The 16,161-nt window shown below is 42.6% G+C and overlaps 2 protein-coding genes across 3 annotated transcripts; both read right to left on the bottom strand.

Moving 5' to 3' along the window:
• Positions 1–8: 8 nt before the first annotated feature.
• On the bottom strand, positions 9–3,176 carry nit2 (nitrilase family, member 2). Its single transcript, XM_083671244.1, has 10 exons — positions 3,106–3,176; positions 2,658–2,776; positions 2,428–2,548; positions 2,206–2,294; positions 1,810–1,903; positions 1,641–1,715; positions 1,382–1,460; positions 1,151–1,249; positions 882–937; positions 9–595 (listed from the first exon to the last, which is right to left on the bottom strand). The coding sequence occupies exons 1-10, from the start codon at positions 3,131–3,133 to the stop codon at positions 501–503; spliced, it is 855 nt and encodes a 284-aa protein (XP_083527370.1). The 5' UTR covers positions 3,134–3,176; the 3' UTR covers positions 9–500.
• A 474-nt stretch (positions 3,177–3,650) lies between these two features.
• tbc1d23 (TBC1 domain family, member 23) lies at positions 3,651–15,184 on the bottom strand. Of its 2 annotated transcripts, XM_083672512.1 has the most exons (19): positions 15,146–15,184; positions 11,482–11,593; positions 11,042–11,147; positions 10,496–10,700; positions 10,135–10,258; positions 9,903–10,027; positions 9,723–9,769; positions 9,354–9,457; positions 9,117–9,239; positions 8,931–9,023; positions 8,619–8,789; positions 8,368–8,410; positions 8,171–8,277; positions 7,669–7,805; positions 7,355–7,399; positions 6,318–6,406; positions 6,093–6,228; positions 5,605–5,799; positions 3,651–5,461 (listed from the first exon to the last, which is right to left on the bottom strand). In XM_083672512.1, exons 1-19 carry the CDS (start codon positions 15,181–15,183, stop codon positions 5,377–5,379), a joined length of 2,085 nt encoding a protein of 694 aa, XP_083528638.1. In that variant the 5' UTR covers position 15,184; the 3' UTR covers positions 3,651–5,376. The 2 variants fall into 2 exon arrangements, with proteins under 2 accessions (XP_083528638.1, XP_083528639.1); XM_083672513.1 differs by lacking the exon at positions 7,355–7,399.
• Between the last annotated feature and the right edge of the window lie 977 nt (positions 15,185–16,161).

The following is a 16,161-nucleotide window of genomic DNA, read 5'->3' as shown; positions in this document are numbered from 1 at the left end:
ACAAGATAGGTAGTGCGAGAGGATTTATTGTATATTCGGCAACAGTTCCATTCCATAAAAAGGAATACAAAAGTGTTGAGTGCTGATTACAAGGTACATACTTAAGGTAAATCCTGCATAAAATGGTTGCATAAAAATTCCTGTGTCTGTAATTGTGTTCATTTTTCATTTCAATAAGTGGCTTATTAATAAGATAGTAATAGCTTATTAATACCTCCAATAGTATTTACTGATATGTGCCTGTGATTGCACATATACAGTATACAATAACATACTGGTCCAACAATGCCACTGCAATGACTACTACTCATGTAGGCACTGACAGCCATCAAGGCGACACTCCATCTCCATCAATCAGTGTGTCAATCAGTTTCTCCTCTCCACAGTAACAAGCCCTGTGTTTGACATTAAGACAGCTCTGAGCACTCACGGGGTAAACAGCAACTCCTTAGATGTGGACCTGAACCTCTCAAAGTCTCTCATGACAACAAGGTCCAGGTTCAACCATCCTGAACGGCATTCACTGTGTAGAGGTCACTGCGACGCTGGGCGGTAATGGGGATCTGCTGGCGAATGTCGGCCAAATACTGCAGATCTGCAAAACAAGTGGATCACATTGAGCCAGAACACTTACAAACCCAAGCAAATCACGGTCACAATAGTCACAATGGTAAATTGTGAAGTACTGTTTCAGTGGCCATCAATTCATTAGGGCCACTGAGCAAAGCATTTTGGTTATGAAATGTTTATTCCATTCACATAAGTTTCATAAACCTTTTTTTTTACAAATAAATATTGCCTGTAGGTGTATGCACACATTTCCAATATCAAAATAACCTATTTTCAGTGTTTGAAGGCTAACTAACCACTCTGGCACTCACCAATGTCGGCATAAACAACTGTCTCTTCTGACTCGGCCTTGGAGATCACCTCTCCCCTGCCATGATAGATAGATAGATAGCCCAGTTACAAATGCATCGGATCCAACACCCGATTAAACACAGTTTAGAAAAGACATAAATGGCCGATGGCATCTTCAATCCACAGAGAGAAACAGATCCATCTCAGGACATAACAACTGTAAATTACAGTGCATGTGACATCAGACAAAACATTTATAGTAAAGTTTATACTGTCCAGCAGCACTGACCATGGGCTTACGATAGAGCTATGACCCCAGGCAACGTAAGAGGCTGTCTTATCTCGTGCAGGTGATGCTGTGGCCACATACACCTGGTTATCAATTGCCCTAAGAGAGAGAGAGACAGAGAGAGAAACAAGCAGAGCAAAATAACATTTCTATATACTGTACATTTCTGATTACTGTTTACATTTTTATTAAACACATTTCAAAAATATACTGAGGTTCTCATGCACTAACCTTCCCCTTTGTAGCAGTTCCCAATGGGCTGGCCCTGTGGTCATGTTAAAGGCTCCAGGATATACCAACAGCTGACATCCTGCCGCAATTGGGGAGATTTGGACAAACTCTTCAATAATCAATAATGCACCAACTGATTCTGATAATGTTCAAATATGGATGGACATTACTGGACATAATATTCAATATTATAATATTATACAGCAATTATTCATATGGCGGGTTTCACTTCTCATCTAGCCTGATTCCCTTCACTCACCTTTTTTGCAGTACAGCTGTGCAAGCTCTGCAAACCTCATGTCATAGCAGATCCCAACACCCACCTTACAGTATGCTGAGAAGGACATGACAGAGAAGCACAGGAGGATCACTCATTATCAGATTATATCCAGGATGCTCCACTGCAGTTTTTGAGGTGGAACACTCACGTGTGTCAAACACTGACAGGTTGCTCCCTGGGCTCAGTGTCTCCGACTCCTGGAAGCGGATTTTTCCCGGCACATCAATGTCGAAGAGGTGAATCTTATAAACGGAGTAAAAATGGATGAGACAAAAGGAGAGAGAATGCATGGCAATGAAAGTATAAGCAGTGTGAGTGTGTGTCCTGTGAAACCGTTTTTCCATGAATACAGATTACATTACATTTACATTTGTGGCATTTAGCAGACGCCTTTATCCAAAGCGACTTACAACAAATACATTTGTCTAAGTAAGTGAATCATCTATCCATCAGTCATTGTAAGAAAAAGTAATCTATGCTAGGACCAGGGACTATTGGTAGTCCCAATGCTAGAATGCTTCATAGTGCATGTTCCATTGCCTACCTTCCTGTGTTTTAACACCATGTTACCATCAGGGCCGAACACTGGGCAGGTGTTATATAGCTTCCCACCGTCCTCCTCAGGAATGGACCCTGGAGCAAATGAATGAATGCACATCTCATCTCCCACACTGATACACCAGTTTATAGTTTAATATCCACTCGGCCCAGTCTGATCTGCAGTGAGTACAGCCGAGCCTAGTGAAGAAATATCCAGAGCTCTCACCTCCCACCAGGTACACCCCACTCTCCTTGGCTGCTTCTGACAGCACCTGTGTAGACTCTCCTGGAATCCTCTCAGCATATTCAGGAAAGAAGCCAGTTCCATATGGAGAATTGAAGCACTCCTATAGTGTGCAGACAGGCTGGAATGTATGAGGTCGTAAATTAATAGTATCTGCAGTGATTGATCTGGCTTCTTTCATTCGCAAAAGTGAGTAAACACTGTATACTCACAGGTAGAACCACAACCTTTGCCCCCTGGCCTGCTGCTTGCTTTATCAACGCATGTGCCCTGGACAGGTTGTCTGCCTTGACCTTCGTCACATGCAGCTGTACCACTGCAAGGCGAAACTCTGGGGAAAAGAGGAATGCTCACTAATAATACCCCTGCAGTGTGACCTACTAGATAGCCTATGCATATGAGTGATTGACTTGACATGACAGTGACCACTTAATAAGGTCGTGTTATAAGGATCTGTGCATCGCGTTGGTTCAGGTTCCATTCTCATGAAATAAATTGTTAAACTGACGTGAGCGTCCTGATTGAATGATATTCAATGCATCTCCAGCAATAGGCAATATCACTGAAGCTCGTTGAAATACACTTCTAAACATACACCTTAAAATAAATCGATCATTATGACAATATTGTTTACAACAGTTCTGTCGTTAATAAACTTACTCGACATTGCTTTGGCCAAGGTAGACATACGTAGGTGCCTTCAGCTTCAGCTAGACTAACATCGATTTTCTCTGCTAGAAATGTATTATGACTTCCGCTGCGCATAGGATATACATTCAAAATAAAGGTCTCTTGAGTTTCTGGTATACTTAGCAATGGGTTTTATGAGCGCAAGACCTGGTATTCTGACTTGTTTACAATTATGTTGGGCTTATATTTACAATAGCGTGCGTTTTCCGTATAATTAAGTAGAATAATTTCTGGACGAATAAGATATGCTTTCAATATTATATATTTTTTGCTACTACCTTAATCTGAAATCCTGGTCTTCATGTGTGGGACATCATCAGGGGCGTGTTCACGGCGACCAATGAGGTGTCAGCGACCCACCGTGTCAAAATGTCAATACTTCTCTTCTCCTCGTCTCCTCTCCTTGTGTGTGTATCTAATTAATAAGTCGCGAGTGTGTTTGTGTGCGTGTTCATTCATTCACCACAGTAGTTTGGTATTGAAAGAGACACAGATGCAATAATTCAATTCAGTTGCAAATGTATTAAACCAAAGTGTGTACAAAAAATGACGACATAGTAGGTGCCAACAAAACAAGTTACCATTAGTTAGTTACCATTCAATAATTGGTTCCATTTGGGTGTTGGGGACTCAAAATCTACTGCATACCTATGTAGTGTTAATATGTAAACATAAACATATTTCGGCTGCCATCAGAGTTGATAAAGATATATCAATAGGCTATTTTACATTTTTACTGACACTGACTAAGAAATAACTATATTCTAGCAAACAGAATACTGTGCAAATAACACTGTTCAGGTGTTCGAGCTCAATGAAAAAAAACAACCAATTGTACAGTCATTTCAGCTTCAAGTTTTAATGTTACTTATACTGCTGTGCTGTTTCCTCAAGACTCATTTATGATAACTCATCTCAAGATACAAGATACCAAATAAGTCCTCCCATTAGTGTTGTACAGTTATCATATATTATACCTTATATCAGCGATGAACCAAGTGGTTAACTGGATGCACATAAAAGCAAAGAACAAACTGATTTGGTCAGAAACACTTTATAAATGGTTTACAGATGAGTTAAGGAATAGGAGAGATCCTCAGTGGAGGCTGGTCTGACTAAATCAGCAAACGGTTAAATATCAACCGTGTCCTTACTTTCTGGAGAAACCATGTGTTCAAAATGTTGCCTTTATCTGTGGTGATACAGAGCAGTTTACAGTATACATTACAGATTTATAAACCTCTTAAAACCAATATTATTTAAGGCTGTGAGCTGAAAAAAAAAACCCTTCTTAAGGACAAGTATCAAAAACATTTCGTCACAACGTCAAACAAGAGCATTTAAATAAGCACTACCCGAACGGATAGGATACCTGTATTGTGTGCAGACAACGCCTTGGAGCGTGTGTTTTTGCAGTATGCCACTCATAAGCACGTCTTTACTGAATGCTTATATTGAATGGCAACACTGTCACCTCTATTCCTAGACACTGTAAATCAAGTCATTGCTTGCATGAAGTGCAACTAATCCAAAATAATGGAAACTGCCACTGATCCACATACAATGGCCTCATTTAAGACTTTCAAGGGGGTAACAATGATGTTCTCCTTTATACTGGTCAAGTATGCCAAGTCTAAACATTGTTTACACTTGTACTGCCTAATATCCAGTAGGATCGTCAATAATGAGATCTATGAATAATATGATAAGCAATGCACTGTCCATCACTGAACCTCTGTCCCCCCCCCCCAAAACAAAAATCCCCCCCCAAAAAAATCACCAAACCTCTCACGATAGGGACTTTGTTTGCATGTATGCCATTGGAAGATCAATGGGATCAATTTTAAGGCTACAGGGAAATCGCTAGAATGCAACTGCACTGCAATTATATCCCATCATGTTTTACAAAAAATTAATCTTTTCAGAGTAAAAGAAAAATGATTCAAACATAACCTATTTCAATTAGTATGAGGAGAATGGTTGGAATGAGGAGCACCTCAGCATCCCAACACACAGTCCCACAGGTCCTCAGACAGTCAGTGACTACACCCCAGTGCCCCACAGACAGGGAGGGTTTATCAGTCAACACTTCTGTAGTTGTATCTGTCCTGGGAGAAGGTGGACAGAGGGAGGGAGGGAGAGATGGAGGGAGGGAGAGCGCCACGCCCTCAGCTGACACTGACTCCTCCATCACAGTTCCTCTTCCAGCCAGCCCGAGTGCATCTGTACCCCCGTCTCTCTTTATGAACTCTCCAGAGCATCCAGAACTTTCATGATCTGCTGTTTGATGGCCTTGGTGGCGTCGCCTGCGTTGGGAATCAAATACCTTTGGAGGGGAGAAGGAAGAAACCTTTAGCACAGAGTAAAGTGGACATTAGGAATGTATAGTGATGCAGTTTGACAGAGCATAAACACGGAAACAGTTTGATGTTATTCCAGTCTACATTTTTTGTAGCCGCACGCCATTACCTCTCCACTGCAGAGATCTCCACTCCAGCTGTGTTGCTACTGCCAAATTTGAATGTGATGAGTTCCGGGTGCTTCTTTTTGGAGGTGATCTTCACCACAGAGTTTAGCGCCTGTCGGGACTGGATGTAGGCAAAGCCCTTCCGCGAGGCAATCTCCCTCAGGCAGTACATGTGAGTGGCTGTAATCAGCAAGTGACTGTAGAAACACAAGACCCGTGTTAATGTTAGACATGGATTCACAATGATTGTTAAAACTCAAAACTAGTCAAAATATGATTCACAAAACATTTCATCAAACGTTATGGAGTTAAGAAAGTTGTTTATCTATGTGGCAGGAGAGCTGTCTCCACTGTCTGGGACCATATATACTGAAAAATGTATGCACTCACTGCAATGTAAGTCGCTTTGGATAAAAGCGTCAGCTAAATGGCATATAATATTATTATTATTATTATATATATTACTGTCTAGGACTCTTGTGGAACTCACCTTGGGAACATGTGGCCAGTTTCTTTCACCTCATTGCATGGAACATGATGCTTCAAATCCGGCTTGTTTATCCAGGTCTGGATGTTCACAATCTCCTTCCTGTCGTCGTCTGACATGGACGAGCTGTCAATCTCATCTGCAGGGACATGACAGGTGCTGAGTGACCAGGGCTTTGAGGTGAAGGAGTTGAAGTGCCATTCAGTTCAGTCATAGTGGGCAATTTACCTGTATCATACTCCTCCTCATCACCAATGCTGAACACAGGCTTCACTCCCCTGTAGGGTTTGCCGACACGGTCACTACTGCTTACATGCCTACAGTGGGGAAAGAAACACTGAAAAAGTCAGGAATCCAACTAAGGGTGTTAACTCATACGCAGTAAGGGGGCGCCTCTCACACACCATGGAACATGCACACACACACACGCACACAGGTTGTTCCATTCACAAATACACCACAGACCAATGGTATGTCCCCCATCTATAATAAGATTGAGATTTACTATGTTATGTTATAGAGGGAGAAACAAGTTAAAGCAGCAGCTCTACTGAGACAAAGTGAACATTATTAATAATGATATCCAGGGCAATGTTAACCAGAAATGTGCTGTTGCAAACCACTGTGGACTGTCAACCTTGTGACATTGCCCATAGTCAAATAAATACAGCCACTCAGCTGTAGATATAGAACAACTGTTCTCTCTATGCACACAGCCCTGGCTATCACCTTTGAGAAAAGTGAAATGGAATAACATCAGTGAGTTTCCAAGCAGAGAGGCAAGATTGAGGTCCACTCTAGACAGCTCCTACGGTTAGCCTAGACAGAGCAACAGACAGCATCTAGAGTGAACTGCACATGTGAAACCAAAAAGAAATGTAGGCTGAAGGCACAAAGAGCAGCTACAGTGTTGACACAAGACAAGGTGCTGTACATTGTTAGTCGGAGGAGGGAAGCATGGTGACAATGACATCAGGTGACACTGACGGAGATCCTAGGAACAGTGCCTCTTCATCTACAGCATCCAGGACACAAGATATGTAACTGTGACATGGTGTGTGTTGGGGATGGAAACAGCAGGCATGTAAGGTTGAGAAACATAGCAGTGGGTTAATGTGCATGCATAAGGTTAGTGCAACACAGGCCTAGGTGCCACTCACAGGTGGCCCCTAAGCTGGCTGTCCGGGGCGGGGCCCAGGTGTGGGGGGCAGGGGCCCGGTGCTCATGCTGGTGATTAAAACAGATGGACGCTAGGAAACTCTTACCGATCTGGAATCCCCTTCTCTGGCCAGGGCAGAGTGAAAGACATTCTAATATAGGATAAGGCACAAGGTATGATGAGGGGCTGGGTTAAATAAAGCTGCTGGTAATTACAAAAAGTAAACAAATCAGAAAAAGAAATCACTGATTAATCATTTTCTTGTCAATTACAGGAGAAACCAATTCATAGCCGTTGTTCTCTGATTAGATAATCAACATAAAGAGCGAGTGGGTGTTAAAGATGGGTCTTGAGCAAGATGGCTGTAATGGTGAGGGATGTTTTAGCAGGTCCAGGTTGGGACACACAGGTGGAGCTCACCTGTCCACTGGGGTGGAGGTGTTCTCAATGAAGCTGATCATCTTCTCCTTCACATTCACTGACTTGGACTTGAGGGCAAACGTCATCTTGTTGACCAGAGACTTGACACCTTTGCCATCCCCAGTGGTAGAATCACCCTGTAGGAGTCAGAGACAAAGAGAGAGGGAGCTCGACAAAGATGGAGAAAAGAAGGAAAGAGGACAGGGATACACTCCCAACTGTGTTTGGGGAACTTATAAGTAAGACTAGTTAAGGAATGGAGGGATATCATATGTAATATTTCTACAGGAAATGTATAATAGATAAGTCAAATTGAACTGTAGGACACAAAGTTCAATTTACATACTGTAACAGCTGACACTGTAAGTGTTCCACTTATAGAATCTTCCCCAACAAAAAATTAGATTACTGTGGACTGCTGTGTGCGCCTATTCCCTGTAGGTGTTGAATGGCCACAGACCCCTCCCTCCTGGCCACAGTCCCCTGCCCCCTGCCCACTCACGTCAGCAGAGCTGAGGCTGCTGTGGGATCCAGAGGTGCTGACAATCCAGTGGACATACACGTTGTCAGGTCCCTCAACATTAATGTCTGCCAAGTGCTGTTGAAGAGCTGAAATCAGAGGGGGTTGGACGCTTTCAGGTTTTTGTAAATAAACACAATTTTAAAAGGTTGCCCTCTTTAAGACATTATCATGCTCACCCATAAAGCCACCTTTTGCGATGCTGACATACTCTTTGTTTTTCTGTAACAGAAACCCAATCATTAGCACAGACAGATCACCGGCAAAGGCAAAGTGGGTCTATGACATGAATAAAACTGACAAAAATATTGAATGAATTATTTTAACAGCTGTGAGCAGTCAAGGGTACTCAATCACAGACTTTTCATCTCATTTCCTCTTTTGTCTCTAACCAGCTGCCTTACTCCAATCCCTCCCACGCCTCTCTAACCTGCAGGAAGTGGGCCAGCACCATGTTCATATACATGTCCTCCTCCTCTCGCCCGCTGCCCATAAAGCAGAGGTGCTCTCCGCTGGCGATGGAGCCTGACTCTAGAGATTGCTTCTGCGCCTCCAGTAGGGACTTCACAGACAGGGCAAACTCAGAGGGGTTTTGGAGCATCTAGGGGGACACACAACAGGAAGAGGAAGAGATGAAGACGTGCCACGCCTTATGATGCACATGGGAGTCACAATTTCCTCATTAAACTTCCTCTTATCTTTTCCATAACTCAACTTTACAGCCCTGTTCTTAGGCTCTCACCAGGTCAGAGTCCAGATGGAAGGCAGTGGAGAGATGTCCAGCATTGTACTGCTCCGCAGGCCGACAGTCCACCACAAAGAAGCGCACCCCTTCCTGAAAATGACCAATACCATGCTGTGATCGATCAATTCAAATATCCTGTGTTTAGGATAGATTAGGGAAGGCAGGGTCCGGGTGCTCACTCACCGGCTGTAGCTGGTTGGCCTGCAGGATCTCAGGGACAGACACAGGGAGACATAGCGCCTGACTCAGGTCCATGTCTTCCTCTTTCAGGGCCACCAGACTGCTGCCAAACAGGTTCTGGTTCTCCTGCAAAGAGAGGGAACAAACAGTGTCTCACTGGGCACTTCATTCTTCTCCAGTCTAGTAGAGGCTAAACAGGACCTTCCCATAAAACAGGATCCTTGTATGGCAGCATTTTACCTTTCTGAGTGACAGAGGAGTCTTGCTGTAATAGTACTGGGCCAGAGAGAATAAGTCTTCAATGTCCTCCGCCATCAAGAGGGCAGGAGATTCCTCCAACATTTCTGTAAGACACACACAGGTTGTCAGATCCCTGCATTAAATACACACAGCACATCCACAAACAGATTTGTATATTTATGTATATGTGTATATACATATAGTAGGGCTGTAAAGATTCATCAATAGATGAATCAACTAATGCTTTAGTTGACAACTCATTTTTGAATATATATATATATATCAGACCAAGGACAAAAAGTACAAGCTAGAGTGAGTGACATATATATAGAATATATAGCTATGTATATAGTTAACCAAACAACTTACTGATGATGTCTTCTTTACTGTCTCCTTCTTGTGTAAGGATGTTATCTCTAGAGGTGAAACAAAGGATCATAACAGTCAAAACAACACTACTCCCCATAATGCAATAAAAAGCAATTAAAATACTATATTCAATAAGTGATTTGAAATATTCAACCATCGGCTTCAACCATGGGTGCTTACTTGGCATTGACGAGCATGATGAGCATGAGGAAGAACACGAGGAAGGGGTCAGCCTGCTCGAGGTAGAAGTCCCACATGGCCTGGGTGACCTCAGGAAGGCAGTGACTGGCAAACAGACTGCCCAGCTACAGACACACAAAACACACCAATAAAAATCTCCCTAACTGCTGCATCAGCACATCAATCCAACCTAGTAGGACCCTGCGAAACTCAGTGAATGGGAGAGACTAACCCAGTTGATGGAATAGGAGTCGGGGGTGATCTTTTTGGTGTCGAGAAAAGAGCAAAGCTCTGGCTCATGGTACTGCAGCAGCAGCCTGTACAGGTGGAAGGGACGACCCTTCTGCACACAGTCCCTGAAAGAGAATTTGAAGAAGCTTTCTCTACCTCTCTATGTGCAAGTCTGAGAGAGAGAGAGACAGAGAGAGAGAGAGAGAGAGAAGAGAAGAGGAGAGAGAGAGGGAGAGAGAGAGAGAGAGAGAGAGAGAGAGAGAGAGAGAAGAGAAGAGGAGAGAGAGAAGAGAGAGAGAAGAGAAGAGAAGAGAAGAGGAGAGAGAGAGAGAGAAGAGAAGAGAAGAGGAGAGAGAGCTCACCGTGGGATATACTTGTTCATGATGGCATAGAAACAGTTGTAGAGGTCGCTCCGGGGCATCTGCAGCCCTAACAGCGGTTTGAGCAGATGTGGCCAGCTCAGCTCTGGGGTGAAGGTGATGTTACGTGACTTGCAGTAGAGTGTGATTACAGACTCCACGTCTGACACCATGTCGATCCCCTCCTCCTTTGACACTCCAATTTGGTCTGAATACAGGGATGGTCAAGCAATGCTGAAGGTTATCTCAATGGAGACCAACAAGTCAGAAGATACTGTAGACATATGGACTGTATTCAAATGTATTGAAAGTTGCTAACAATATGAAACTAGCTAACAATATGGCATGTATGTCACAGGATTCCTCCAACCACTGCAATCTCTTCCTCAATTTGCACGTCATCTTCATTGCAGAACCATATGTATAAAACATATGGCTAATGTTAAAATAATTCTGTTTTGCATTTCCATTTTCAGAATTGTGATGCTCAGCAAGACTCATCGATATCTCATGAAATGAAGAGGCATCATGAGGAAAGGCCCCACTCACCAATCAGCTGCTGACTGCGGTTGTGAATGAGCGGCTGTTCTGGCAGGTCCAGCACCCCATCCCAAGAGGACATGTTGTCTCCCTTTCCGGCCACGTTCAGAGCAATCTGCCAATACACAGGGGAGCGTATCAGCTAGTGATGTTACCCAAACACAAGCAGGAAAAGACAGACGAGCTGTGCAAAGACTGACAAATAGGTAAAGGCTGTGACGCGCTCAGAACCAAGTCAACCTTATCTGTAGCCCAACTGTTACCCTCAAATGAGCAGCGCATATATACTTGAGTCATCTTCACTTACGGGAAGGGGGTTTTACACAGATTAGCGGCTAAACGGATGCCGCCCCCCCCCCCCCCCCCCAGTTTATACCCTCCAACCCCCTCACAGACTAATTGCTTATACTCTGATCCTCTTGTCACAGTGGACCCCACTGACCCCTCACCTTCCACATTTTGGCCCGCTGAGGAGCTGGGAGCTCCTGGACCTGGATGATGGGCCTCTCCATCTCCAAGTCAGATCCTCCAGAGTCCAGAGCCTCAGCCAGATCCTGGTCCCTGCACGACAGAAATCCCATCATTGGATCAGACCGAACCAACATGGGTTGGGGAGGAAAACTGTCCTCATAATAATGTTCTAGCAAATAACACCCAAACATATACATTTGTTTATCTGCCACTTTATATAGGCTACACGTCTTTAAAATCATGGAGAGGTGTGGGCGGGTTCCATCTTGGCCATAAAATGACAATTCAACAGATTAAAAACATAAATTAAAAGCCTCGGCCGCAACAATCACAACCATTAGGCTACATAAGACACGTGCAACAGAACAGAGCTAGATAGCATTATTAGATTAAAGAGATAAAGGATTTGTTTAATTTGTGTCACATAGTAAGTGATAGGTTCTTTAATCAGATATGAAAGACCAAGTAAGCAGCTGTAAAGAATGCCCTTGTTAATCCACCAATAAGGAGGGGTCAGATCGCTCAACAGGGCTTGGACTCTCAGTATAGGAGGAGAATGGTCAAAGTCCCTGCTGTTACCGTGGTACCTAAGCTGCTAGACTCTACTAGGGCTAGGCAGACTATCAACACTAAATGTAGTCAGTACAAACGGTGTCTGTGTTTAGCCGAACTGATACGGTCACAGTCGATCTTCAAGTGTTGTCATTTTCTAGAGGCATAGGCTATAGGATAAGTAGGCTACATTCAATTGATAAACAAATGCAGAGGTAAGAAGTACATTCAAACAGATTTTTGTTACTCTAAATATTTCAAGACACTTTTTTGTATTTCTTTGTAGGCTGAATGTTGCGCTATCCTTCACTGCCTAGGGAAAAACCCTAACCCTATTTTTCTATTCAGCAAACAGCAGAATGACATTGGTGATCATTATGAATGAGTAAAGCTGCAGCTGCCTAGGGCCTCTTCTGTTACATAAAGCAGGGAAAACTGAGACAGGTTGTGCTGGAAGACCTGAGCACAGGCAAACACCGCATGCAAGCGTACACGCAGAGCCCAGATACATTTCTTATCTCTGATTTGCCCAAGAATTGCTCTGGTGCTTAGATGTCTACAATCAATCCACTACGAGTGGCGGTCCAGCATTTCATGGGTGGGCCTGGGACACAGGTGTTGGAGCCTCAGGATCTCAACAAGCCCAAGAGCTCATCTATCTGCCACACAAGCAGCTTTTAAAAAATAACAAGGAAAACCCTTCTGTTCAAGTTTATTATCTAAAACATCATTGCATAACAATATGAAATTAGACGCTCTTCACATGATGAGGACATAGAAATACATATACACATCTCCCATTTCGCAGGTTATAGTGGTTTGGATTTGTAGTCAGAGCCTGGAGAAGTGGGTGGGTCCCCTCCTTCAGTAGCTGAGTGAACTCAAGGCTTGTCTCTTCTTGCCCCCAGTAATAGGGTATTCCAATGACACGCTCAGGCAGTGGATTCTTAGTTGGGCTCTCCTCAGCATGTATCTGATGTGGGCATCCCATGAGAGGTGATATAGATCTTTTTTTCTTGCCAACACAAGCTTTACAGCAATCCTGTTTATATTATTATTCCCAGAGAAAGAATTAGCCTAATGTTGCACTATACTCACACTTCTCATTGACGTTAATGGCACTTTAAAGAAGTACTAATTGCACTGATCCATTAACTGTTGGCCAGGGAGATTTTATAGCAGCTAGATTATTAGTGGATGGGAGGGAAAATGGAGGCCTGGTTCAAAATCTGTACTGTAACATTGTTGTTGGTGGCTTGTTCCACAAAAAAAATAAAATAAACAAAAGTAACAATGTAGAAGCCAAGGGCACAACAGATGTAAGTGATTATGAACCTGCCATGGTTGATTTAGTAGTGTCAAATTAAATACTTTACTCTGCACCATCAGCACATTAGTGGATGATCTGCCATCTGAAGGTACGGCAATGGGAAAAATAACTGACCTAGTGAGTTTAAAATCATGGCATTGATTCACAATCAATGACAGTTTGCTCGCGAGGGTGGGACAAGATATGAAAGTACCCAAAAAGTGGTCATGTGAACCCTTACACCACACCGCTTGCTTCAGCACAATTTCCAATAGTTTGTGGGTAAACATCCGGTTATCTTGAATTCCATTTCCTTTATTTTTTATGGTATAAACATGGAGAATGAGGATGTTGATGCTGAGGTCAGCATACTAATGCATGCTCAGCACACAGCCCTTCCTTAGCTGAGTGTCTTTGTGACACATACTGACCGGAAGAATTCCGAAATGAATTTATTAAACATGTCTTGGCTTTGCTCTGTTTGCGAAAAAAATATTATTCTGATAGCATTGACTAACTGTAACTCGACTATCCTAGGTGTTTGTTGTGTTGTTCTTTCTTGCGGAAAATTTAAATGAAGTAAAAACAGTCACCATAACAGATGTTTTATCCGTTTTTCTCTGTGGCGGTTGTGTATTGCTGGTGCCAGCTAAAGCAAGCGCATGCTTTCCCCTCATCAAAATAACAGTCTTCGACGTCACGTGTTGTGAGAAGAATGGCAGACAGTTTTGTACAAGACTCTTATTTTATTTTTAAAATACGCTGGCATTAGCCGGTACCCAGAATACACCACCGCCACAGGGAAACAAACATCTATTGACTGGTGACTGTTTTTACTTCACTTCAACTTTCCGCAAGGAAGAACAACAGACCAAACACATAGGATATCTTAAAGCAGGTTTTTATTGCGTTTTTCTGTTTTCATCTATGTATTTGTGTGCAACCAGAGTGGGAAGCAGTCGGGTTGCAACTAAGCATTGACCAGGTGTGGTTCAGGGTCAGGGCTAGTACTATGCCTGTGGTGGAATAGGTGCTGAGCATTGTCTTAATGCTGGTGATGGCTAAATTGACAGTTTGATATAGTATGGTATACAGTCTGTTTCAACAAAACAGAAAAGGATTGATCGCTCGTGAATTGATCCTTAGGTGAAATATTGGCGTGGGGATGCATTCCACAACCATCATACTGTCAGCGCGCACAGTGTGATCGTGTGATGAGCGTCTAGAAATGGTGGTGGACGCATCGCCATCGGATTTAAGCAGCTTTACCAATGTACATCTCACTAACAAGCCATTAATATGTGAACCTGTCTTTACACTTCGGCTGTCATCACCGGGACAGTACAACTTGTCTGATGTAGCTAGATGGGTGGTTACCAAAAGATGTACGCCTTGCTAGCTTGGTTGCCTTGCTAGCTGACGTGGTAATCGAAGCCAACCACGTCACGTTAGACAGCTATACATTTAGATAACAAAATCCTACGTGATATTAATGAGCTAGATTATGCAACCTATTTTTAGGCACAGTAACACTAGCTACCTTATTCTTTCGCGGAAGCCAACCTGAATGTAGGAGAGCATCATCTGTCTTGGGGCTAGCATCGCTAAGCTATGCAGACTACTCAGGTCGGTAGCTAGCAATCGATATCTTATACAACCGACAGTCCCAGCATCATTGCAAGTCACCACGACTGTGCATCATACTCTTTCAAATTAAGATGGGTAATTTTATACCGCGTTATAAAAATATCTAAATATCAGGGCTCTGATTTTTCACTTACCAGCTGCCTTCAAGAACTTCCTCCACTGCATCCGCCATTGTTGCTGTGTGTTGACGTCCACGTCAAAATTGTGTCGTGATGCGTTGTAACTTGTTGCCTCCCCACTTGTGGGAATGGCACTGTATTTGAAATTACCCTCAGTATTATGCCTCCAAATACTCTGGAACATAATTTATGATACTTTATTTATGATAGCAGTACATTTGTTACATCAGAACATCATGAATGGTATTTCTCTACAATGCCAATTTGATTTGTGGTCATTTTGGTTTAGAGATGTTGTTAATGCCAATGAAATCATTAACAGTGTTGATGTTGGTTTGCGTGAAAAAAACAACTATTAACTGAATTTAAATTAAAGTGGATAAGGGATGTGTCATAATCAGGGCCTTTGGTAGGCCTAATGTATTTCATCCACATTATGGTCAAATGTTAAAATCTCAGACCCTGTAATGATAAAAAGGGTACAAGATTATATTTATTGGAGACTAGCAATTTATGCCCATGTTACTCTGTACTTTATATTCTCCACTAATAAAAAAAAAATGCCGGTATATTAATTTCAGATGCATAATTATTTAGACAGAGGGGACAGTGAATTTTTCTCACTAGTATTGATCTCTTATTCAAAGGTAAAACAGCTTCTTTGTTAGTGAGCTGTCACCCTTTATTTAAAAAAGGGAAGTTGCAAACTCAAAAAAATGATATTACCTTTCCTCAGATTCATGTGACAGTTGGCTTGATGTATTGATTATAGCAAATAAATTAGTCTTTCAGTAAATTATAGCTTTATTTGCATGTATACTTTGCTTGACTTTGGTCGTGATACAGCTCTGGGATTAGGAATAATGTTAGTGTAGTTTCCTAACATACAGTCAAAAGTTTTCTTTAGCGCACACCAGCAAACTCATATCGGCATACCTGTCCTCTGTAAAGTAAACGTTCACTTCACTGTGCCCATTTACTTAAGCTAGTGAGCCCAAAAATAATAATAAAAAAAAAGGTTATGACATTTC

This window comes from Argentina silus (genome assembly GCF_951799395.1).
Source record: "Argentina silus genome assembly, chromosome: 6".
Lineage (NCBI taxonomy): Eukaryota > Metazoa > Chordata > Actinopteri > Argentiniformes > Argentinidae > Argentina > Argentina silus.
Note: the sequence above shows the minus strand (reverse complement) of the source record. Positions and strands in the feature narration are given on the sequence as shown.